The 25688-nt window shown below is 44.7% G+C and overlaps 1 protein-coding gene and 1 long non-coding RNA gene across 2 annotated transcripts in view; both read left to right on the top strand.

Annotated features, from left to right (window-relative positions):
* Positions 1-649: 649 nt before the first annotated feature.
* The window catches only part of LOC137041050 (uncharacterized), a 51893-nt gene continuing 26854 nt past the window's right edge, over positions 650-25688 (top strand). The window contains exons 1-12 of the mRNA XM_067416975.1: positions 650-668; positions 783-947; positions 11785-11934; positions 12034-12310; positions 17134-17405; positions 17758-18129; positions 18672-18781; positions 19326-19891; positions 22286-22649; positions 22851-23118; positions 23202-23363; positions 23472-23523. Coding sequence (XP_067273076.1) covers positions 650-668; positions 783-947; positions 11785-11934; positions 12034-12310; positions 17134-17405; positions 17758-18129; positions 18672-18781; positions 19326-19891; positions 22286-22649; positions 22851-23118; positions 23202-23363; positions 23472-23523 — 2777 coding nt within the window. The remainder of the gene's footprint in view (positions 669-782; positions 948-11784; positions 11935-12033; positions 12311-17133; positions 17406-17757; positions 18130-18671; positions 18782-19325; positions 19892-22285; positions 22650-22850; positions 23119-23201; positions 23364-23471; positions 23524-25688) is intronic.
* On the top strand, positions 13120-16351 carry LOC137041482 (uncharacterized). Its single transcript, XR_010898106.1, has 4 exons — positions 13120-13353; positions 13454-13615; positions 15412-15432; positions 16282-16351. It is a non-coding gene; the product is annotated as an uncharacterized lncRNA (long non-coding RNA).

Below are 25688 nucleotides of genomic sequence, written 5' to 3'. Positions count from 1 at the left end.
ACTTGGTATCAATGTGTTTAGTGCCTTTATGGGTCTTGTCAGTGGGAATGTACTGAATGCCAATGGAGGCCTTTCTGAAGCCTTTCTCAGCCATCAGCTTTCAACAAAAATATCTTCATTTGTGTTCTGAAGATGAACGAAGGTCTTACGGCTGTCTTTTGGGGGAACGGTTTAAATAGCCTACAAGAATAACATCAATGTTACAATTATGCATCTCTATCCCTCTCCATAATAAAATGATCCTGTATAATTGACTTAATAATGCACACTAACACTATGCTGTACTGTTTACCAAAAGTTGCTGCAAACATCTGTATAATGAAACTGTTGTGTATCCGCTTAAGGCATTCTCTGGCTTTAACATTATGCTACATTAGTGCCAAAACATTATTTATTGTTTGAATTTTACATTAAAACTTTTAAAAAAATTAAAAGCTTAACTTTGTTTAATATAAAAAGTAGGTTTGTTAATTTGGCGTGAGATTAAGTTGGGCGGAGTGAGAGCGTGACACAGAGCATGAAAACATGTGTCTCACGCCAAATGTGGGAGAGTTGGCAACCCTGAATTCAGTTACTGAGCTACAAATATACAGCAGCAGCCTTTAACGGTTCATCCTGAACCAAAACATGTCATACCTGTAATTACAAGATGGTGGGATGGGATGAGGGTGGGATCTCATGCTTTTAAATTTAGCTTGCTGTTGCTAGCATCTTTGAAATTGCATGCCCTACCTTTAATTTTCAACTTTAATGTTGTTAACCAGTTCTGCTATTTACATTAGTGTGCCAGCCAAATGTGACCGAATACCAGTGTGTGTGTGAAGGCGGTTATGCATGGACATACAACAACTGCAAGACATATGAGGCCTGTGATGACATCAGTTTGGGCTCGTGTGGATGTATCAGTGGCGTTCCGAGTGATGGAGAGATGTGTGTGTTGGAGAGCGGTAAGAATCATGACCAAACAAGCCAACCGCAAATGCACTGTAAAAAGCTGTAAAAACATTTGTAATGTTAAGTGTTGCAATTTAAGAAAAGAAATCGTAACACTTTTAACAGTAAACAAAGGGAGATGCCACACAACTGCTATAACTGCAATAATATTTATTATACTAAAGTAATATAAACTTGAAATGTTGAATATTCAGTTTACATGTTAGTCAGTATCCAAGTGTATAAGTGGAAGTTTGAAATGCAGATGTACCAAACATAAAGAACAGAAAATGCGAATTGTCACAGGAAAGATTAAAGGTGCCCTAGAATGAAAAATTTAATTAATCTTGCCATAGTGAAATAATAAGAGTTCAGTACATGGACATCACATATTGTGAGTCTCAAACACCATACTTCATATTTGTAAATCTTGTGCATTAAAACCCCAAAGAAATAGGCATGTGCCGATATCAATTTTTCATTTTGCAATTAATTGCTGAAGCTTTTATCACAGTATACGATATTATCACGATATTGAAATAAGTTGCAAAAAAAGTGTTGTCATAGCACAACAGCTTTAAGAACTATTTTCGTAATAACAAAAATATCTGAATGTTTAAATACAATAATGCAATGCACCAGAAATATATACAAGAGAAAATATACAAGAGAAATCAATGTTACTTGGTCTCAATTTTTTCCAGAGCTGTAAAAGTACAATTTTCAAACCGATTAAAGTGCAAAAGAATTAGGCTATACAAATTAACTTTAATTAATTTGTTAATACAAATTAATATAAGGTCTCATTATTTAATGCATTAACTAAGATCACTACATTTGTTACAGAAAGTATCATGTTTTTGGTAATGTTAGTTAAGAAAGTCTCGGTTCCCTTTATCGAGGGAACTCGCACTGCGTCATCGTAGATGACACATCGGGGAACGCCCTCGGCGTGACGCTGCTGAGTTCATATCAAAAAAGTCCAATCTTGATTGGTGTTGCGTAATGACGTAACGAGTGACGGCATACCCGGAGGTATAAAGGGACGCCGGCACAAGCAAACGCAGCTTCCTGCTTTCAGCGGTCGCGCTCTGTGTTCTGTCTGTCTATTTGGTGTTGTTTGTCCCGTAGGGCTTATTATATCTTTAGATATGGCGAGCGAGCAGTTTAGACGGTGTGTGCCTCCCTGTCCGCGCTTTATTTCGGGCACGGACACACACCAGCTCTGTGTGCAGTGTCTCGGCGTGCAGCACGCCCGGGCCGCTCTCGAGGGAGCGGCTTGCGGCGAATGTGATAAGCTGCCGCTGAGAGTACTGCGCTCGCGGCTGGCGGTCTTTGACGAGGCCGGTCAGCCTCGCGAGCCTCGCGGTTCTGGGCCCGCTGTTGCCGAGGCAGAGCGGCGCCGCAGGTCGTGGGGCTCGCAGCTGGATCTGTCAGCGGGATTAGGGAATGTTGAGGCATCTCTCTCTTCCTCTGACGATTCAGAGGATCTTCCGCCACGTGTGGAAGCCCGCGCTGCGGCTTCTTCCCGCGAGGCGGAGGATCAGGTGCTCATGCTGTCCGATTCCGAGGGATCGTTGACAATGAGCACCGAAGCAGGCGCAGTGGGGCAGTCGCCACCCCACTCGCAGGCTATGGAGGAGCTCGTGGAGGTCTTGACTCGCGCTGTGGCCAAGCTGAGCTTAGATTGGCCACAAGAGGAAGTGCACGTCCAGCCGCCAAGCAAGCTGGACGAGCGCTTCTTCAAGCGTCGAGCCCAGCCTCCACGCCGGGGTCTGCCGTTTTTCCCCGACCTGCACAGTGAGCTGTGTAGGGCGTGGGAGAAACCCTTCTCAGCACGTTTGACTACGCCCCCTGCACTTGACTTCGCTAACGTGCTGGGAGCGTCTGAGAAGGGATATGTTGCGCTGCCGAGGGTAGAAGAGGCGCTCGCGGGCCACCTCTCTCCCGAGACAGCAGCTTCATTGAAGACCCCGGCATTGCCCTCGAAACCATGCCGAGAGACTTCGAAGCTGGTGGCGAGGGCATATAGTGCGGCTGGTCGCGCTGGTGGGTGCCTGCACACTCTTGCGGTTCTGCAGGCCTACCAAGCGGACTTGCTGAAGGAGCTCGATGAGGGCGAGGGTCCCTCTCCGGAGGATGTGACTGAGCTGAGGAAGGCAGCGGATTTGTCTCTTCGTGTCACCAAACAAGCGGCCCGTGATATCGGCCGCTCCATGGCGGGTTTGGTGTGCGCGGAGAGGCATCTCTGGCTGAACCTGTCGGGGATCAGGGAGAGAGACAGACACTTTCTCCTTGATTCCCCGGTTTCGCCTTCTGGCCTTTTCGGTGGCGCTGTGAGCACCGTCGTCGAGAGGTTTCAGGAGGTGAAAAAGCAGGCGGCCGCTCTCAGCCAGTTCATCCCTCGCCGCTGGGGCTCCTCCAGCAAGGCTGCCTCGAGCGGGCAGTCTCGGCCAGCAGAGGGCTCCTCGCACCGTGAGGTGCAGAAGCAGAGCGTCGCTTCTCGTGCCCCTCCTGAGGGAGCTTGGCAGAAGAAGCGACGCTCTCGCGGGAAGTCTTCAAAGCCGAAGACCGACCTGAGGGAGGTTATTCAGGCCAAGAAGGCTTCCAAGCGGTCCTAGCTGCGGCAGGACCGCTGAGAGCTGTCCCCCACGGGGCGGAGCGACCGAGGTCGTTCTCCCCCCGAGGCTCTCGGGAAATCGATGTTGTGCTCTCGCAGTCAAAAGGGCTCCGGACCACGTCGTTTCCCCATGTTCGCGCGCGGCTCTGGCCAGCACATATAAAATCTGCGGCAGAGCAGCGACTGCGTTCACACACCGAAAATCTGCCTCGATTAGTCCCTGCCGGTTATCCGCTTCAGGGGGTCGAGGCAGAGGTTCGGTTGATACCCCAGACCAGCCTCGAGAGGTTGGTCCCCTTATCAGAGTATCTCGGCGCATGGTCATGCCTTCCGAATATCTCTGTGTGGGCCCTGCGCACTGTAGAACGGGGATACAGACTGCAGTTCAGAGTTCCCCCCCCGAAATTTGGGGGGATAGTCTGGACAGTGGTCGGTCCCGAGCAGGTGGGGGTAATGGGGCAGGAAGTACGCTCTGTGCTGGAAAAAGGGGCGATAGAAAGGGTTCCCCCGCCAGAAAGGGAGGTCGGGTTCTACAGCCGGTACTTCATAGTCCCCAAGAAGGATGGGGGGTTGCGTCCAATATTAGATCTCAGGCTTCTGAATCGGTCTCTGAGGAGATACAGGTTCAGGATGCTTACCATTCCTGTTATCGTGAGTCAGATCCAGTTCGAGGACTGGTTCGTCACGATAGATCTAAAGGACGCTTACTTCCATATTTCCATCCTTCCCAGTCACAGGAAGTTCCTGAGGTTTGCTTTCGGGGGCGAAGCGTTCCAATATCGGGTCCTTCCCTTTGGCCTAGCCTTGTCACCTCGCACCTTCACGAAGTGCATGGATGCAGCCCTGGCTCCGCTAAGACTCCAGGGCATCCGGGTACTGAATTATATCGACGACTGGTTGATCATGGCCAGGTCGTACGATATGGCAGTTCAGCATCGAGATGCTGTTCTAGCACACATGAGGTGTTTGGGGTTGAGACTCAACGCGAAAAAGAGCACGTTGACGCCCTCCCAGAGAATTACGTTCCTGGGAATAGTGTGGGACTCGGTAACGATGCGGGCACACATGTCACCCGCGCGTATCGAGACCATACGGGCGGAGGTCTCAAGTATAAGGTTGGGCCACAGCATCACTGTCAAACAGTTCCAGAGACTGGTGGGTCTCATGGCAGCAGCGTCCAGTGTGATTCCACTCGGCCTGCTCCACATGAGACCGCTACAGTGGTGGCTGAGAACCAAGGGGTTTTCTCCGAAGGGGAATCCCTTTCGTATGATCAGGGTAACGCGCAGATGCATTCGTTCCCTGGTTATATGGAAGAAACCTTGGTTTCTGTCCCTGGGGCTAGTATTGGGAGCATCGTGTTGCCGGAAAACCGTTTCAACAGATGCATCCCTTACTGGTTGGGGCGCGGTCATGGAAGGCCGAGGGGCGAGAGGTCCTTGGACAGCCCAGCATGCTTCATGGCACATCAACTGCCTAGAGATGCTGGCTGTCTGGAAAGCTCTGAGGAGTTTTCTCGAGGACCTTCGCGGCCACCATGTCCTGATACGATCCGACAACACTGCCGTGGTATCGTATCTAAATCATCAGGGGGGTCTGAGATCGCGCTCTCTGTACAGACTGGCGCATCAAGTCCTCCTGTGGTCCCACGGGAAACTGTCTTCTCTCAGGGCAGTTTATATCCCGGGGGACCAGAACCAGGGAGCAGACATCCTGTCGAGGCAGGGGCTGAGGCCCGGGGAGTGGCGTCTCCATCCAGAGGTGGTGGAGGCCATATGCGAGAGGTTCGGCCGAATGGAAGTGGATTTGTTTGCGTCTCGAGAGACGACCCACTGTCCACTTTGGTTCTCCCTCAGGCATCCGGCTCCGTTGGGCCTGGATGCCATGTCACAGGCGTGGCCGAGGCTGCGTCTGTACGCATTTCCCCCGATTGCTCTGCTCCCGGGAGTTCTGGAGCGGGTTCGCCGGGAAGGCATTCGCCTGCTTCTGATAGCACCCCGGTGGCCGACCAGGGTATGGTTCTCCGACATTATGGACCTGCTAGACGACCTTCCATGGCAGATTCCTCTGAGGAGGGATCTGTTGACTCAGGCGGGGGGCTCGATATTTCACCCCCAGCCAGAGTTATGGAACCTGTGGGCTTGGCCCCTGAGGGGGCAGAGCTCATAGAGGAAGGGCTGTCAGCAGGTGTCGTGGAGACTATACTCAGCTCCAGGGCTCCTTCCACCAGGAAGCTGTACAACTTGAAGTGGAGAGTGTTCTCCATATGGTGTAGAGACCGTGAAGTAGACCCAGTGAACTGCGCTGTGGCTTCAGTACTGGAGTTTCTGCAAGATCGGTTTTCCGCCGGGCTTACCCCGTCCACACTTAAGGTGTATGTGGCAGCGATAGGAGCTTTCCACGCACCATTAGGTGAAGGACCTCTGGGGAGGCACCATCTGGTTGTACGGTTCCTCCGAGGAGCGCGGAGGATGAGACCTGTGGCTCGTTCTAGGATCCCTGCGTGGGATCTGGCAGTGGTTCTCGAAGGGTTGGTTGAGGCCCCCTTCGAACCGCTGGAGTTGGCTGAGGCCAAGAACCTCACGCTTAAGGTAGCTTTTCTCTTAGCCATCACCTCTCTGAGGAGGGTGGGGGACCTTCAGGCATTGGCAGTAACACCCAATTGCTTGGAGTTTGCCCCAGGCAACGTGAAAGCTATCTTGCGGCCGACCCCGGGATACGTCCCCAAGGTACCGTCTAATGCGGTACGGTCGGTGGTTCTCCAGGCTTTTCATCCCCCGCCTCATGTGACGGCAGATGAGGGCAGGCTTCACCTTCTCTGCCCGGTGCGGGCATTGAGGATTTATTTGGAGAGGTCTGCCCAGTGGAGGAAGTCAGACCAGTTGTTAGTGTGCTTTGGTCCACCTAGGAAGGGGCTGCCTGCAGCGAAACAGACAATTAGTAACTGGATTGTCCAGGCTATAGCAACGGCCTATCAGGTGCGCAACTTGCCTTCACCTATAGCCGTGAGGGCTCATTCTACCAGGGGCATGGCCTCCTCGGTAGCCCTCCTTTCCGGAGCTTCTCTGCAAGAGATTTGCGAGGCGGCTGGGTGGGCCACACCGCATACCTTCGTGAGGTATTATAGTCTGCACCTCCCGGTGACGCCAGGCGCTAGGGTGCTCGCCCCCTGATTATGCACTCCGGTTCATGTCATGGGGTGCAGGATAGGCGAGGACTAGTGGGTACTCGTTCCCCGATGTGTCATCTACGATGACGCAGTGCGAGTTCCCTCGATAAAGGGAACGTCTCGGGTTATGAATATAACCCATGTTCCCTGAGAGGGAACGAGACACTGCGTCTCGTAGCCCCGCCTATCTACAGAGCGGCCCGCTTCATAGCAGTAAGCTGCGTTTGCTTGTGCCGGCGTCCCTTTATACCTCCGGGTATGCCGTCACTCGTTACGTCATTACGCAACACCAATCAAGATTGGACTTTTTTGATATGAACTCAGCAGCGTCACGCCGAGGGCGTTCCCCGATGTGTCATCTACGATGACGCAGTGTCTCGTTCCCTCTCAGGGAACATGGGTTATATTCATAACCCGAGACGTTATGTATGTAACCTTAGTTCCCTGAAGAGGGAACAAGACGCTGCGTCGAAACGCTGTGAGAACGCCTCTGCGTGATTGCGTCATGAAGCGCGTGTGAAATCAGTCCAATTGGAAGACGGAACGTCATAGGCGGGTGACGTCATAGACCGGAAACTATAAAGCACCCGCGAACACAAACAGAAACTAGCTTCAAAAAAGCAGGAAGTAAGTGATCACGGTCATGCCGGGAGTATGGCAGGGTGACGCAGCGTCTCGTTCCCTCTTCAGGGAACTAATTATGTAATTGAGACGTTCCCTATCAGGCAACTCGAGCTGCGTCGAAATGCTGTGAGAATGCTTATACGCACATCGCCATAGGACCAAGTGCTCGTATGTGTGAAACCTCAGCGCACACGACTATGAAAACACCTGTGCCCCAACCGTAGATCCTACGTCAAGTTCGTAGAATCTGACAAAGGTAAGCAATGCTCTAACTGGGCAAAGCAGATTGAGTTTCTCTTGGTCTGACGTCACGAAGGGAGCAGGACAGAAGGCCTGAAGAGTGATAGGACCCCTAGGTTCTGTAGGGACCTTAGGGATGTAACCCGGTCTGGAATGAAGAAAAGCCTTCACCATCCCAGGTGCAAATTCTAAGCATGAGGGCTTTTAGTGTCAGAAACTTGTCAGACACCTCCTCTATAGGCTCGAAAGGGGCCACAGATAGGCCCTGGAGAACAGTTGCAAGATCCCAGGCCGGGACCCTCGAATGCACTACCGGCCTCAGCCTCCAGGTACCACAAAGGAAATTAGTAACTAACGGGTGTCTCCCCAAAGAAACCCTACCCAAGGGAGTGTGGAAAGCAGCTTAGGCCGCCACGTACCACTTTATTGTGGTGGGGGTCAACCCTGCCGAGAACCTTTCCTGCAGAAACTCCAGCACTGTACCAACCGGGCAGTTAACTGGGTCCAACTGGCGATCTCTGCACCACGCGGAGAACAATCTCCACTTTAGTGTGTATAATTTCCTCATGGATGGAGCTCTGGAGTGAAGAATTGTCTCAACGACCTCAGTCGAGACACCCGCCTCTACGAGCTGGGCCCCCTCAGAGGCCAAGCCCACAGTTTCCATAACTCTGGACGGGGATGAAGGAATACCCCGCCCGCTTGAGAGAGAAGGTCCCTCCTGGTCAGAATCTCAATCGGAGACCCTTCCAGGAGGGATATTAGGTCCGAAAACCAAACTCTGGTCGGCCAGTACGGAGCCACTAACAGTAGACGGACCCCATCCCGGCGCACCCTCCCGGGGCAGGGGCAGCCTCAGCCACTCCTGTACCTTCCAAATCCCGAGGCGAGGCACTGGATCTCACAGGTGAGGGCTGAGATAAGGCTGGGCCCATCTCAAACCCCTCTGTGAGATCCATTTGTGAACCCCACGACTGAAGCCGCCGCTCTGCCTCGGCAACACTGGGACCCAAGCCGCGGGGAAAACGAGCCAAGGCACCCTCCTCGAAGAGTGCCCGGTGGGAGCGCAGCGTTCTTAGTGGAAGCCGCTCACAATGCTCACAAGCAGCCCCCTCGAGAGCTGCCTGGGCATGCTGCACTCCCAAACAGACAACACACATAGAATGTGTATCCCCACCCGTGATGTAACGAGGGCAAGGATGAACACATGTAGTGAATTGCTGTTCACTCGCTATTTTTTCTTCCTTTTCTCTTTATGTTATAATATATCTATATATTTAACAAAGGTGGAAAATTCTTGCTTAGTCTCACTACTAAAGACAGACAAAAACACCAAATAGACAGATAGATTTACACAGATCGCTTACTGAAGGCACAGAAGCTAGTTTCTGTTTGTGTTCATGGGTGCTTTATAGTTTCCGGTCTATGACATCACCTGCCTATGACGTTCCGTCTTCCGATTGGACTGATTCTACACGCGCTTCATGACGCAATCACGCAGAGGCGTTCTCACAGTGTTTCGACGCAGCTCGAGTTCCCTGATAGGGAAATACTGATCATTGTTAGTTTTATCTTAGGTCCATTAAAAAAAGTTATTTTGTTATTAAACAGTAAATAAGAAATTAACATTACTTAGAATAATCAATTCTTTATAAGTATTTTTCATTGTCAGTTTGGTAATAATGAATTAACATGTTAACTAATGAAGCCGTATGTCTTTTGTTCAAATAATCCAAAAAATTCTAATCATTAGGGCATGTTGTAGTCCCGATTATAACATAATGTTTAAGTTTGAAAATAAATAGCCTATTAAGCCTTTAAGTATTAAGTATTTGGAGCTGTGATGAACAACATTGAGATTACAAAAACAAAAGGCTGTTTTAAAACTAGCGCCGTTGCTTTTGTTTGTGGGGTTTCTGGGGTAACCGGTGCATTCTGCAGGTCATCATCACCCTCTGCTGTCAGTGAGCGTGCACTTCAGCAGCGTGTCTCCTTCACTCGTTCATGTGCTTCTCATTTACATCTAAGCGTGTGTTCCTTTGAAGCAAAATACAGCGGTGTTGAGCATTCATATGGTTGATGGGCAAAGTATTCTTGAGTGCATTATAAAAAATTTAATAATTGTTAATAAATTATTATTTACGATATTTTGAAGTGCCCACGATAACAATATCGTGCATATTTATTATCATGATATATTGAATTACCGAAAATCAGCACATGCCTACACAGAAAAATAAGTGCAATGATTTATATGCATGCCCCCAACATTTGCATATGTCTAAACATGTGCATTGTCAGGCGGAACTGCTCCAGCCGAGTCATAATGACTGCAGGTAAACATGCGACACTCTCATGGACACACAGATGAAAAATGTCAACAGTCATGTTCAACGTTTATTATAATCAGATACCACAACAATTTAATTCAAGATCGTTCGTTTGCTTGGCCCATTTCAAGCAAGCTTCGCTCAGCGTCTTAAACTGAAGAAAGGGGCAATTACAACTGTATTCCTGCTAGCAGTCCCGTCATAATAAAAGTCCCGGGAAAAGCGAGCCGTGTGTTTGTATAACAATCACTCCAGCGGCCATGCTCAGTTCCACAACACTCGGTCCTGCTCTGCTTTACACCACAGTAACGTTAATAACTGCATCCATGAACATGATTTCTGCCCGAGTCCTATTTTCCACCGGCTGTGAGATGAAGACCACATATCCCAAGATACTGCGCTCACACTTGGCGTCATCAAACTACGCCTCTGTTTTGAATAGGCGCCCTCTAGTGGACAGAAGGTTGCATAGCGCACCTTTAAAGTGTCATTCAGTCGAGCCGCTTTGCTGAACAGCTGAACTGCTGTGTGCTGTGAGCTGCTGAAATAATCCAATCGGAGCAGAGCTCTAATTTTAATATTAATGACTCTTCAAAATAAGGCAAAAACAGAGCATTACATCTTAATGAACAATTTATAGGGTTGTAAATGACAAATTGACAAATAATGAACAATGTTCACTTAATACATTTCACTAATAACTCTATCTAGAATCCAGTGGAACATAATTGCCTTTAGAAGTCACCTAATTGGTAAATAGTGTCCATCTGTGTGTAATTTAATCTCAGTATAAATACAGCTGTTCTGTAAAGCCCTCAGAGATTTGTTAGAGAACATTAGAGCAAAAACAGCATGATGAAGACCAAAGAACACACCAGACAGGTCCGGGATAAAGTTGTGGAGAAGTTTAAAGCAGGATTAGGTTCTAAATCAATCACTGTACAATCCATCATCCAAAAATGGAAAAAGTATTGCACAACTGCGACCCAGCCACGACATGGCCATCCACCTAAACTGACAGGACGGCCAAGGAGATTATTAATCAGAAAAGCAGTCAAGAGGCCCAGGGTAACTCTGGAGGAGATGCAGAGATCCACAGCTCAGGTGGGACTATTAGTTTTGCACTCCTCAAATCTGACCTTTATGAAAGAGTGGCAAGAAAAAAGAAGTGGCAATCTTGGATGAAAACCTGTTAGAGTCTGCAAAGAACTTGAGACTGGGGCAGAGGTTCACCTTCCAGCAGGACAATGACCCTAAACATACAGCCAGAGCTACAATAGAATGGTTTAGATCAGAGCATATTCATGAGTTAGAATGGCCCAGTCAAAGTTCAGACCTCCAAATCCAATTGAAAATCTGTGGCGAGTCTTGAAAATTGCTGTTCACAGATGCTCTCCGTCCAATCTGAATGAGCTTGACCTATTTTGCTAAGAAGAATGGGCAAATATTTAACTCTCTTGATGTGCAAAACTGATAGAGACATACCCAAAAAACTTGCAGCTGTAATTGCAGCAAAAGGTGGTTCTACAAAGTATTGATTTATAAGGGCTGAATACAAATGCACCCCACACTTTTTCGATTTTTTTTTATTAATTTTGGACACCATTTATAACTTTCCTTCCACTTCACAATTATGTGTCACTTTGTGTTGGTCTATTATATAAAATACCAATTTAATAAAGTTATATTTTTTGTTGTAATGTGTCAAAATGTGGAGAGTTCAGTGGGTATGAATACTTTTGCAAGGCACTGCACATGTAAATATTGTAATTTAAAATACAAAGTATTGCAACATTACATTGAAATGACAAATACAATATATAAAGACTGAGATTACAATGATTATAAGCTTGTTGTCTTTGTTACAGAACTGCACTTTATAGACTTCTTGTCTGAAATTGAGATGGATGCATCGAGCATTGCTGTGATCGATGAGATGAGGAGATATTTGCAGAACGTCACCTTTCCACTTCAGTTAGATGAGCTGGTTGGATTTTTAGATGTGGAAATCACAACAGGTGAAGAACATCGCATGACCTTCATTAACTTCTAAACAGTTACACAACAGTCCTAATCTGCTAAAAATGAACTTATATTTATGGTTTATCCTTTCTTAGTGTGCAATTTCAACGACAGTGGATACAAGTGCACATGTGAGGATCAGTATTTCTGGCCGTGTGAAAAGTGCAGAGAATATGAGAGCTGTTACAACCTCACTAACAACACATGCAGATGCATCAATAATATTCCAAGTGATCAACAGTTTTGTCAACCAGTCAATGAGATAACAAGTAAAGTAGTTTTATACATTTCTGTTTGTAATCACACAGAAGACCGGTGGGTCAGTTACATTAACAATTCAGTATACAGGTCAGTATACAATTTTTTTCTAATCCATTCTCTTCCTTTCCCCAAAAGATAACACAGCATGTGCGCAACCAACAGGTACATTAAACATCTAACTTAAAAGTGCAGTGTTTATATCCATTTAAACTCTGTGGACCCTGTGACATCATCATGTATACAAAAGTTATATTTCAAAAGCTATGATGTCATGTGGTACCATTTGAAAGCTTAGAGTCTCTAATTTCTGGAGATATGCATCACTTTGGCATTTGTTTTGTACAAAGTAATGTATTTACACTAAATTACTCTGGTACCATTTCCACCCGGATTTGGCCTACCCAAATTGAAAAGCCTCCTATACACACATACAGTGGTCTAGGTTCAAAATGTCAGTGTCATTTTACAGGAATGCCTTTGAAGCTACATAAAGCACTGCTAAAAGTGATAAACATGTAAGTATAGATTGTCTAAGCTGTTATAACCCCCCCCCCCCCCCCCAAAATATATATATATATATATATATATATATATATATATATATATATATATATATATATATATATATATATATATATATATATATATATATATATATATATATATTATATACGGGGGCGTCTCGTAGCCCCGCCTATCGCCAGAGCGCCCGCTTCATTGCAGAAAGCTATATCTGCTTGTGTCGGCGACCCTTTATACCTCCGGCTATGCCGTCACTCGCTACGTCATGACGTAACACCAATCAGGATTGTGCTTTCTCAAATGAGCTTCAGTAGCGTCACGCCGAGGGCGTTCCCCGAAGTGTCATCTACGATGATGCAGTGTCTCGTTCCCTCTCAGGGAACATGGGTTATATGCATAACCCGGGACAAGTTATGCATATTAATAGATAAGTGAATATTCCTTGAAAACTAGTCATTCTAATTGTATGTTTCCTACAGTGACTCCAGTTCTGATTGAATATCTATCTGAAATTCAGATAGATGCTGAGAATACTACCATCATTGATCAGCTAATGATCTATTGGATGTCTTTTGATTTTCCCTACACAATCAGTGACAGCACTAACATCACAGAAACCAACCTAACTACTGGTATGAGCTCTGGCTGTTTTGAAATGTTGTATGCCTACTTTATACATCATGAATACTGCTATAAATGATTTTTTATGTAAATTATTATTTTGCCTTCCAGTGTGTTCATTGAACCAAACGCAGTATCAGTGTAAATGTGAGGATCTGTTTGTTTGGCCAAATGACACGTGTCATTCCTACCAGGCCTGCGAAGACATTGAAGGTTCATGTACATGTCTTAATGCCCTTCCAGTCAATGGGCAGAGCTGCCAGTTAAAAGAAGGTGAGCCCATAAACTGAGTTATGTGTCTGTTAGGTTTTTGCCCCTTATTCGTGTCTCATCCCAGGTTTCTGAAGTGGCAGTTGAATGAACAAAGACTCAGCACTGAGGGAGAGTATCCAAAATCTCTCTCTACTTTATTTAGTAAAGCAGAGGTTATATACATTGAATATGAAGGGTGTAACATGATTTGAACCAATGAGAGAGAGTACATCATATAGCTCAGGGTATAGGAATGTGATAAACAAGTCTAAATATGGTCATCTCTTGGTCAGATATCCAGGCTTTCCTTGAGCTCCTGAAGATGTTGTAATAGAAAATAGCAGGGACCATTTTCTAACTCCCAGTCACTCCACCAGCACCTGTTCCTTATATGGAGTGGTTCCAGAAGATGTAAACCATACATTCCAATGTAAAACATTCAAACATAAAATACATCTTCCTCAGAGAGAGGGACAAGAGACCCTCTGACCACTTCTCTTCCATGCTGAGACCAACATAAAATCTATCAGTGTCTGTCCCCATGATCACAACGAAAATATACCATTAAAATAATAATAAAAAAAACACTTTATATTGAAAATAGTCCTTTTAAAATTAGCGTGTGAATGCATGCAATTCATTTTTTCAGTTTAACGTGTTTAAAATATGTTTCTATTTTCCTTAGGCTAACGTTACATTATATAATCACGCATGCAAATGCTTTAAAGCCATTCCAGTGCGACAAGACAAAAGATATGCGATGACTGCGAAAAGTCCTGGGTGCGTCTCAATCAGCTCCCTAGTTTCCTAGGTCGTGAATCGGTATTTATTTATTTATTTATTTATTTATTTATTTATTTATTTATTTATTTATTTATTTATTTATTTATTTATTTATTTATTTATTTATTTATATTAAGTTTTTTTTTTTTGAGGCCACAGTGATACCTTGTGGTGTGACCAAACGAAAAGCAAGCCTTTGCAATTCACACAGGGAACGAATGACTGGCCAAAACTTTATATCACAGTTTAAGTCATTTAATTTACCCTAACTGTATGTATATTGGGTGACCAACCATACTCTTTATAGACATGGTCATAAAACATTGTCCAGTCAGGATTTCTAAAATGTCTTTTGAACAGACATGAACACATGACCAGAAATGAACATATGACCAGTTGGTTCACTTTATAAATGATTTTGTCTATATTCATGAATGTTTTGACTCGCCATCAGTGTGATGGTCGAACTCTAGCTGCCTTAACATGCTATTGAAATTATCATAAATACAAGTTTACTAGTAACAATTGGACATGAACACCATCTCAAGTTGTATTTACCACTGGGAAGCACTGGGATAATTATGATACCAAAGTTGCCTAGTTAGGTGTGCCGTAAACTTAAAACATGGCGGTGGGGAGAATGATTGTAATCGCAGAATTGTTTTATTTTTATTTTTTTATTATTTTTATTTTTATTTTTATAATTTCGTATAATGTCGGTTCAGTCCATCTGTATGTAGTCCAGATTCCAACTGCACAAATTAAATAGGAAGTTACAATTGCTCATGTTTGGATGGTTTCACTGCAACAAACTCAAATCTCACCATCAGCATCAATAACACATGTTGATACCCAACTTGGCGAGTTAGATGTCCCATAAACTTAAAACATGGCCGTGGGGAGAATGATTGTAATCGCTGGAAATTCTTTTTTTTTTTTTTTAACAATTTCTTATTTTAATAATATTTTGTCCATCCCCAATAGATTTATTGATATAAATGTTTTATTTTATTTTTCTGCATTTCTTTTTGCAGCAACAGCAGCAACAACACCAGGTACTGTATTAAAAACTGATATATCACAAACTGTTTTTGGTGACAAAACATATAGTATTATAACTTTTTACGGTAATGGTAATTTAATTATTTTTTATACAAGAGCATGTTTTTATCACAGATGAGATGTGCAAGCTTTTAAAATAAAAAATGACATATGTCAGCAAAATTATTAATGCCTTAATTAAATTTAAATGAATTTATGTAGCACACCATATTACATAAACACTAAGGGTGCTCCAGGGCCAGTAGGGGCAGCAAATAGGCTTTAATCCTGTATTTGTTGTTTTAAAAGTCATTATGTAGCTGCCAAACATAAGAATATACTTACTAGCTTTATCTCTATTGAAAATATTTTGTAAAATTGTAATGTTATTAATTGTGTAGCTTCACATTTTGATATCACTTATATATAATGAGGTAAAGTTTAGTTTATATATATATATATATATATATATATATATATATATATATATATATATATATATATATATATATATATATATATATATATATATATATAATTAAAAAAAACATGTTTCCTTCATGCACTTCAAGAAATTACACAAATGCAAACATTTCTGAAATAGATGTATCATTGCAGGAAAACCAAAGCACTACTTGTGTATTTTCTTCTTTTTCCTTGTAGATGTAGAATATTGTTGGTCGATATTAGCGATATTAGATAAATTTCTTGTTTTTGGTGTTTGCATACATTAAAATGTTTTTAAAACATTTTTAATCATTTTTGTTATTTGCTTTTATAAATCAAAACAACATTCATAAATCTATTTCATTCTTGTTTTGATTGACTACAACAACTTCTACAAATTACAAAACCTACTACAGCCACTACAGATGCAACATTGACCACAACTACAGCACCCAATACAACGACAACTGCTTTAACTACAACTACAGCAACCAATACAACTACAACTGCTTTAGCTACAACTGCAGCACTCAATACAACTACAACTGCTTTAACTACAACTGCAGCACCCAATACAACTACAACTGATTTAACTACAACTGCATCACCCAATACAACTACAACTGCTTTAACTACAACTGCAGCACCCAATACAACTACAACTGCTTTAACTACAACTGCATCACCCAATACAACTACAACTGCTTTAACTACAACTGCAGCACCCAATACAACTACAACTGATTTAACTACAACTGCAGCACCCAATACAACTACAACTGATTTAACTACAACTGCAGCACCCAATACAACTACAACTGATTTAACTACAACTGCATCACCCAATACAACTACAACTGCTTTAACTACAACTGCATCACCCAATACAACTACAACTGCTTTAACTACAACTGCAGCACCCAATACAACTACAACTGATTTAACTACAACTGCAGCACCCAATACAACTACAAATGATTTAACTACAACTGCAGCACCCAATACAACTACAACTGCTTTACTTACAACTGCAGCACCCAATACAACTACAACTGCTTTAACTACAACTGCATCACCCAATACAACTACAACTGCTTTAACTACAACTGCAGCACCCAATACAACTACAACTGATTTAACTACAACTGCATCACCCAATACAACTACAACTGCTTTAACTACAACTGCAGCACCCAATACAACTACAACTGATTTAACTACAACTGCATCACCCAATACAACTACAACTGCTTTAACTACAACTGCAGCACCCAATACAACTACAACTGCTTTAACTACAACTGCAGCACCCAATACAACTACAACTGCTTTAACTACAACTGCAGCACCCAATACAACTACAACTGGTTTAACTACAACTGCATCACCCAATACAACTACAACTGCTTTAACTACAACTGCAGCACCCAATACAACTACAACTGCTTTAACTACAACTGCAGCACCCAATACAACTACAACTGCTTTAACTACAACTGCATCACCCAATACAACTACAACTGCTTTAACTACAACTGCAGCACCCAATACAACTACAACTGATTTAACTACAACTGCAGCACCCAATACAACTACAAATTATTTAACTACAACTGCAGCACCCAATACAACTACAACTGCTTTAACTACAACTGCAGCACCCAATACAACTACAACTGCTTTAACTACAACTGTATCACCCAATACAACTACAACTGCTTTAACTACAACTGCAGCACCCAATACAACTACAACTGATTTAACTACAACTGCATCACCCAATACAACTACAACTGCTTTAACTACAACTGCAGCACCCAATACAACTACAACTGATTTAACTACAACTGCAACACCCAATACAACTACAAATGATTTAACTACAACTGCAGCACCCAATACAACTACAACTGCTTTAACTACAACTGTAGCACCCAATACAACTACAACAGCTTTAACTACAGCTGCAGCACCCAATACAACTACAACTGCTTTAACTACAACTGAAGCACCCAGTACAACTACATTTGCCTTAACTACAAATACTACAACTACAACACCCAATACAACTACAACTGTTTTAACTACAACTACAGCACCCAATACAATGACAACTGCTTCAACTACAACTGTAGCACCCAATACAACTACAACAGCTTTAACTACAACTGCAGCACCCAGCACAACTACAACTGCTTTAACTACAGCTACAGCTTCAAACCTTGCTACAACTACACCAATAATAATTAATTCACAACAACCAGGTACGTTCTGAAAAGAAGTAGGTTTGTGTGTGTGTTTATCACTCTACTTTATGAACACACTATTATATCTTTTCTGTGAATGCAAATCATAGCAAATATGTAATATGAGGTTAATAGATATATTTTTTTAATGAGATATTCTAAACTAAAGACAGCAACAGCAGGAATGTTTAGCAGTACATTATTATTATTATTATCATTATTATTATTATTATTGTTGTATTTTTATTAATTGTTCCATGAAGCTATTAATACAACACATGTATTCAGGTTTCATTCATGTGACTTTTTCCATTCATCTACCATATTTATGAACATCAACAGAGTAAAATAATGGTTGTAAAAACGAAAACACATTAACAGAAATGCTAAGAATCATTTGATATTAATCCATACCGGGCCGAATCTCTCCTAAAAAAAAAAGAAGTGTTTTTGAATCCACCATCTTTATCTTGTCCTGCTTATGGTCATAAATATGGTGGGTGAACGAAAAAAAAAATTATGAACCAGATGAATAAATGCATTTTTTTTGTCTTGTTTAGTCTTTTTTACAGTTAAAATGTCAATGAAATTAGAGACAAAGTTTGATACCAGCCTCAGTGACCCCAATGATGAGAAGTACAAAAGCTACGCTAAACAAATTCAAAAAGTGGTGAGTGTTTCAAATTTTGTGTATAAAATGCATTGATTGTTTATGCTTAACTAAAGTTTAAAAAAAATGTACAAAAATATTCTAAAAATACTGTGAAGAATAAGATATTCCAGTTCAGTTTGAACTCTTGACCTCTAGTCAAGACAGCATTATCCGACAGCAATACCAGAGGTTGCATTTTAAGGACCGCATTTCTAGGACCCTATTTTTTTGTGAGAGTGTGACCTACCACAATCCGCAATCCCAGGAAGGCTTTTGTAGTACCCTAGTTCCCTTTCGTTCAGTCACTCCGACGTAACGTCAGTGACTGACGAATGGGGGTTTCGCTTAGAAGCCTGTCATCTCCAAGACTAGAAAGCGCCCAATGGCAATGCCAATGCCATGGGCATGCGTGATTTGCATGCATAACTCCGCCTACCCACGTGGGTATATAAGAAAGTAGCTGGCATAATCGCATTATGTTTTAAATCTTCGGAGCCAAGGGTTACATACCTTTCACTCCTATAAGCCTTCTGAGTTACTGTCAGTTCTTCGAGACAATCAGGATCTTCCAGTCGGTGTTGGTGTACGGCGCGTTCTGTCGATTGGTTTCCAGATGGTGTGTGGTCCCCTGGGCACTTCGGCATTGACTGCGAGTTTATTCCTCTCACAAAAAGAGCTCACATGTGGCACGTCCTTTTCAGGATGTCTCGCCCGTGTGCTTCTGGGTGTGGCCGGTCTCTGCCGTCTTCTGATGAGCACTCACACTTTCTGGCGTGTTTGGGCTTTCAGCACGCTCAGGCAGCGCTTGTGGATGTGCCATGTTCCCACTGCGGGAATATGGCTCATGCCTCGGCCCACACCCCCCTCTGTTGCACCGGTACCCGCGAGCGTTGTGATGGAGCCCGCGGCCTCGGTTTCGACTGATCCGCGGGTTTCGTTCGGCGCTCCAGAGGATGACGAGATGTCGGTGACCGCATCACAAGGTGGGCTAGAGTCCTCCGAGGATGATGATTCGGCTGTGCTGCCGCCTCCGGGCGCGCCAGCATTGTCCGAGTCAGACCCGGAGCTGACAGCCATGCTTGCCTGGGCGGCCGCGGCACTTGGTCTGGAGTGGAACCCTCCGCCCCGGCCAGAGCGTTAGCGGCTTGATGATTGGTTTTTGGGTGCGCCACGTCAGGACACCCAATTCCTTTCTTCTCGGAGGTGCATGAGGAGGTTGCGCACTCGTGGAGGGCCCCCGTGTCTTCTTGCGAGCGTTTGGCAACCTCTTCCGCTAGGGATGTCCCGATCCTGATGACGCAATAATATAGGTTGTAACTTGAGAATAATGCTTTATGTAGGCGGCTATGTTTCTGCAGATGGATACACGTGCTGGCTCCTCAGTGATACATTACAACAGCGCTAATAAAAGAAAACCGTGGGCAAAACGGTCTATCTGTGTAAAATTTGTTCAATTCATGCGAGTGCTGCCGTATTGTCATTGAATATGAGCAGTCATTTTCACTGTCATGTGTAGAGAAGGCGCGAATGAGAGCGCATACGCTGATCTGTCTCTGTGCATCATCCGAAAGCGCGCACTCGTCTCACAGCGCGCAAATATTGAGTTCTCTTTCAAGTCTTGTGGTTAAACGGACGAACTCACACAAGAAGTATGTCAACATGTCCATCTTGATGAGTATCCAAGCAGACATATAGTGATCTGAATATGCTTTAAGAGGACTTTATGCAGCCGAGAAAGACGACGCAGAGCCTTCCATTAAGGGTCCTGCACACAGTGCGATTTTTCAAAATCCTTTGCGAATGTCCCTTGTCAGACTGTACGAACATGATCGCCATGTCACACTGTAAGATCTCAGTTGACATTAATGTCAGACTGCACGATAGTGAAGGCGCGCTAAAAACGGACGCGCGCAAGAAAACTCACCCGGAGTTCATATCATCAATGAATGACGCGTTCAGTGACAGTGAGCTGCATTACACACGGGACTGAAATGCTGGCTACAAAGAAATCTCTAGCACTCGTTTTGGTCATAGTTTGTCTTGAAAAACGGAGATATTTGACTGTCATCGTAGGAGAAGTCACACTGCAGGATTCTGTGCCAAATCTTCTGACACTGCCAGAATTTCGTCTGAGGTAAAATTTGATCGCAGCGCTCATTAATCGGCTGCCGGTGAACATGTCAAACTAACGACCAAAGACGTCAGATTTTAGCCTAGGATCTGAGGAATCTTTTAGGATTTCCTAAATTTGTCTCAGACGGCCAAATCGTGGCCAAAATCGCACAGTGTGCACCCGGCTTTAGGTCTTAAAGGGGCAGTAGCCGTGCTGTCTGTTTAATGTCAAGAAAAGATAAGGAATCAAATCACCCACTGCTCTTGATTGAATAGCTTTTGTAAGGATTAGTCTTTAATTTAAACAGTTAAATATGCATTTTACATTTGATTAGCCTACTTTATTCAATTTCTCTACCTAAAAACTAATGTTACACCTATAAAAACCTGAAAAGCATTGTTAATTACACTTCAGTCAAATTACACTTCAAATATTTTTTCCCCAAAGTTAATTTATGTCATTGTAGGCAGTTATCATCACAATGATTTCATTTAAAGTGTTTGTTTTTTAAATAAGTTTAGTTTTAGTTAGTTATTTGATGCTATAAAAACGGCTGTGTGATGTCATGATTGACAGCTGAGATCGACATCATCTCTGAGTGAAGAAATTGTCACTAAGGCACTAACAGACTTTTTTCTGGATTATTGGGAGCAGATTATTTAATTTAATTTCCATAACTGTTTATTTCACACCAACATAATTAATTGTTCTGCATCTGCAACTCCGGTCCAGGAATTTTTTAATTTTAATGTTGCACTAAAATCCAAAAGTGAAGAATTTATGTTATTTATTACTTGATTGTTCAAGCTACCTCACAGAAGTGATCTGTTTATTAGAGTTGTTGAGTGTTAAAATAAGGTGAATAAAATAAAAAATAAGGAACATCCTGGTTTGTTTTTTCGCTCTTCTTTATTCTTTTTTTATGTATTATCGAAGTATCGGATCGGGACTCGGTATCGGCAGATACTCAAAATCAAATGACTCGGACTCGGACTCGAAGGCAAAAACACCTGATCGGGACATCCCTATCTTCCGCCTTCTCCGCCCTCGATGGGGCGGCGGCTAGAGGGTACACTGGGGTCCCCCCGGTGGAGCGTTCTGTGGCGATGCAACTGTGTCCCCAGAGCACCTCCTCCTGGCGTGGCGATCCTAAGCACCCCTCCGAGGCCTGTAGATTCACATCGTCAATGGTGTCGAAGACCTACAGAGCTGCGGGGCAGGCCGCCGCTTCTTTGCATGCCATGGCAATTCTTCAGGCCTACCAGGCCAAGTTGCTGTGCGACATGCACGAGGGTGGAGCCGACCCAGTGCTCAGAGATGAGCTGCGTGCCGCGACTGACCTCGCCCTCCGGGCGACGAAGGATACCGCGCGCTCCCTGGGCTGGGTGATGTCCACATGTGTGGTCCAGGAGATACATCTATGGCTCAACCTGGCCGATATGCGGGACGCCGAGCGGACTCGTTTCCTCGACGCCCCCATATCCCAGGCTGGGCTATTCGGTGGTGCGGTCGAGAGCTTCGCCCAACAGTTCTCAGCCGCCCAGAAGCAGACTGAGGCTATCAAGCACATACTGCATCGGCGGCCTGCTGCTGCACCCAAAGCGCCGCCGGCACAGTCGCCTCAGCTGGCGTTTAGCGGGCTGCGGGGCTGGCGCGGACTGGGTCAGCTTCTTGCGGCGCACTCCGCAGCGCGGCCCGGATGAAGGCTGCTGCGGCCGCGCGGGAGCAGGGGGACCTATCACCACCTACCATGACCTCTTGGACGGTAAACCAGTAAGTAAGCACGACCTGGTCATCAGGTTTCTGAGGGGTGCGAGGAGACTACATCCTCCTCGTGCTCCTCTCGTACCCTCTTGGGACCTCTCAGTAGTTCTAAGTGCTCTGCAGAGGGCCCCATTTGAGCCTTTGCGGTCAGTAGATGTTAAAGTCTTGTCTATGAAGACAGCTCTCCTGACCGCATTGGCCTCCAACAAGAGGGTAGGGGACCTGCAGGCATTTGTGGTTGACGAAGCGTGCCTGGAATTCGGGCCGGGTGACTCTCATGTGATCCTGAGCCCCCGGCCTGGATATGTGCCCAAGGTTCCCACCACTCCGTTCAGAGACCAGGTGGTGAACCTGCAAGCGCTGCCTTTGGAGGAGGCAGACCCAGCCTTGGCACTGCTCTGTCCATTACGCACCCTCCGCACTTACGTAGACAGGACGCAGTGTTTCAGGACCTCAGACCAGCTCTTTGTCTGTTATGGTGGGAAGCTGAAAGGGAAGGCTCTCTCAAAGCAAAGGTTGTCTCACTGGATAGTGGACACCATTGTTTTGGCTTACCAGCAGCAGGGGCGCCCATGCCCCCTTGGGGTCAGGGCACACTCCACTCGGAGTGTGGCCTCCTCTTGGGCTTTAGCGCATGGCGCTCCGCTAACAGACATCTGCAGAGCTGCAGGCTGGGTGACACCAAACACATTCGCCAGATTCTACAATCTCCGAGTGGAGCCTGTATCCGACTATGTACTCGCCTCAAGTGGCCGGTAATGGATTGGCTCAGGTGTCTTCGCTTGCTCGCCATTCCACTCCACTGACTTGATACATGTGAAATTTTCTCAGGTGAGCTCCCCAAGAGCCCTGAGCTCCTCCAGCACTGCCGACGCCGACACCAGTAAGTCTGCCCTTAGCCCAGACACTCATGTCTGGCAGGGTGCCCCATGTGCATGGTTCCCCTCCGGCAACCCCCACATGTGTATTTCCACCGTAAGCCTCCCTGAGCGGATGTATTCCCTTGGCAACCTTGCCATCCCCTGGGGTTAAAAATCCACCTGCGGCTGGTACCCCAGTGATCTTCCGTATGCAGCCCCTCGGGTCATATGTGTATCCTTAAGTCCTCCCTACGGGTAGGCATCTTGGCACATATCTCCTACTGGAATATGCCTCCCAGTGTACCTTGGTATTCCTGCGTTAAGTGGAGGTCTTTGACCATCCTATCTTTCATCAGGGCACTCACGCTTGCGCAGGGCACTGGAAGACAGCCGAGTGGCGTGATTACATTGGGACCCCCATTCGTCAGTCACTGACGTTACGTCGGAGTGACTGAACGAAAGGGAACGTCTCGGTTACGTATGTAACCCTCGTTCCCTGAGGAGGGAACGGAGACGTAATGTCCCGCTGCCACATCCGCTGTACCGCTGGAACGGAGTTCAACTTGGCTCCTCATCAGGTAAAACATAATGGCCCTCATTTATCAAAAGTGCGTACACCAAATTTCCAGCGTACACCTTGCGTACACCCAAACCCACGGTGACTTTGAGATTTATCAATATGGACGTTGGCGTACGGCACGCTCAAATCCTACGCCAGCTCAGGAGGTGGTGTACGCACGTTTGAGTTAGTGGGAAAATGCGCAGAAAAACAATTCCTAACACAAAACGCACTAACAAGATATGCTATATGACCCACTGTTAAAAACCACCACAACAACATTCAGTGTTTATTTTTGTGCAACATGAACGTCAATGTTTAATTTGTGTGACTTTACCAAAGAGTTTGATTTGTAGGCATTCCTACAGTCGCGAGCCTGTGCGCTTTACCGGCCCGCCTGGCCCAGCAGCTGCGCACGGACTGGGACTAAAATAATTCAGACTGACAAAATAATAAAAATGACCTTCTTCTTTTAAATAATAATAAAATCAATAAAAACGACATTCTTCTTCTAAATAACAAGCGTCATTAATAATAATAATAATAATAATAATAATAATAAGAAGAAGAAGAAGAAGAAGAAGAAGAAGAAGAAGAAGAAGAAGAATCTTACAAATTGTCATGTAATTATTAATGTGAATGAATACTCCACATCACATCATCATCACTGTCGTACACCCCAATACATGCCGTGATACGAAATCAAATGCTAATTGTTTCAAAACGTGCTGTAAAATAATGCATTGGGATGGTAATTTCTTATCCAAACAGCTTTAAACTGCTGGGGAGCGCTTCTCAACCCCCACACTATTAACAGCTCGTAATGTTATAACGTATTTCAAACTACTCATATTATTACTCATATGAGCTCGTATTTCAGCTCGTAATTACTCGTAATTTGGGTCCATATTTTGTTTTTGTGGGTGCCTTTATTCCCACTCTTTATACTCTTAAATAAAACAATTTCGTTTTTTTTTTTTTCCACTTCCCTGGTGATCTCGATGGGTGCGTCTCAATCATCTCAATAGTTCAGTAGTCAGAGCACTGATCAGGGAGTCAGCCCATTGACTTATGCCCTAATCAGTGCCCTGACTAGTGGACTAGTGAGATGATAGAGCGCGCCCGATCTCCACGTCGGAGAAGTTTCGCTTCTTTGCCGTCTTCCGTGTGTCCATGGCGTAAAATGAGGGCGTGGGGGAGGCGGAGACTTGAATATATAGGGGCGTGTTATTCTAATGACGATCGTTTTCAGCCGCGGGATTTATCAAGGGCAAGTATTGCGTACACCTGAATTGCAGAGGTGCGCACAGTTTCATAAATCAGGCGGTGAGAGGAGTGTAAGCATAATCTTACGCCAACATATACGCCTGTTTCTACGCAAGATTGATAAATGAGGGCCAATGTGATTATGCCAGCTACTTCCTTAAATACCCACGTGGGTAGGCGGAGTTACGCATGCAAATCTCGCATGCCCATGGCATTGGCACTGCCATTGGGCGCTTTCTAGTCTCGGAGATGATAGGCTTCTCAGCAAAACCCCCATTCGTCAGTCACTGACGTTACGTCTCCGTTTCCTCCTCAGGGAACGAGATTTACATACGTAACCGAGACGTTTTGTAGAACCAAAAC

This window comes from Pseudorasbora parva, chromosome 15, assembly GCF_024679245.1.
Source record: "Pseudorasbora parva isolate DD20220531a chromosome 15, ASM2467924v1, whole genome shotgun sequence".
Classification (NCBI taxonomy): Eukaryota; Metazoa; Chordata; class Actinopteri; order Cypriniformes; family Gobionidae; genus Pseudorasbora; species Pseudorasbora parva.
Note: the sequence above shows the minus strand (reverse complement) of the source record. Positions and strands in the feature narration are given on the sequence as shown.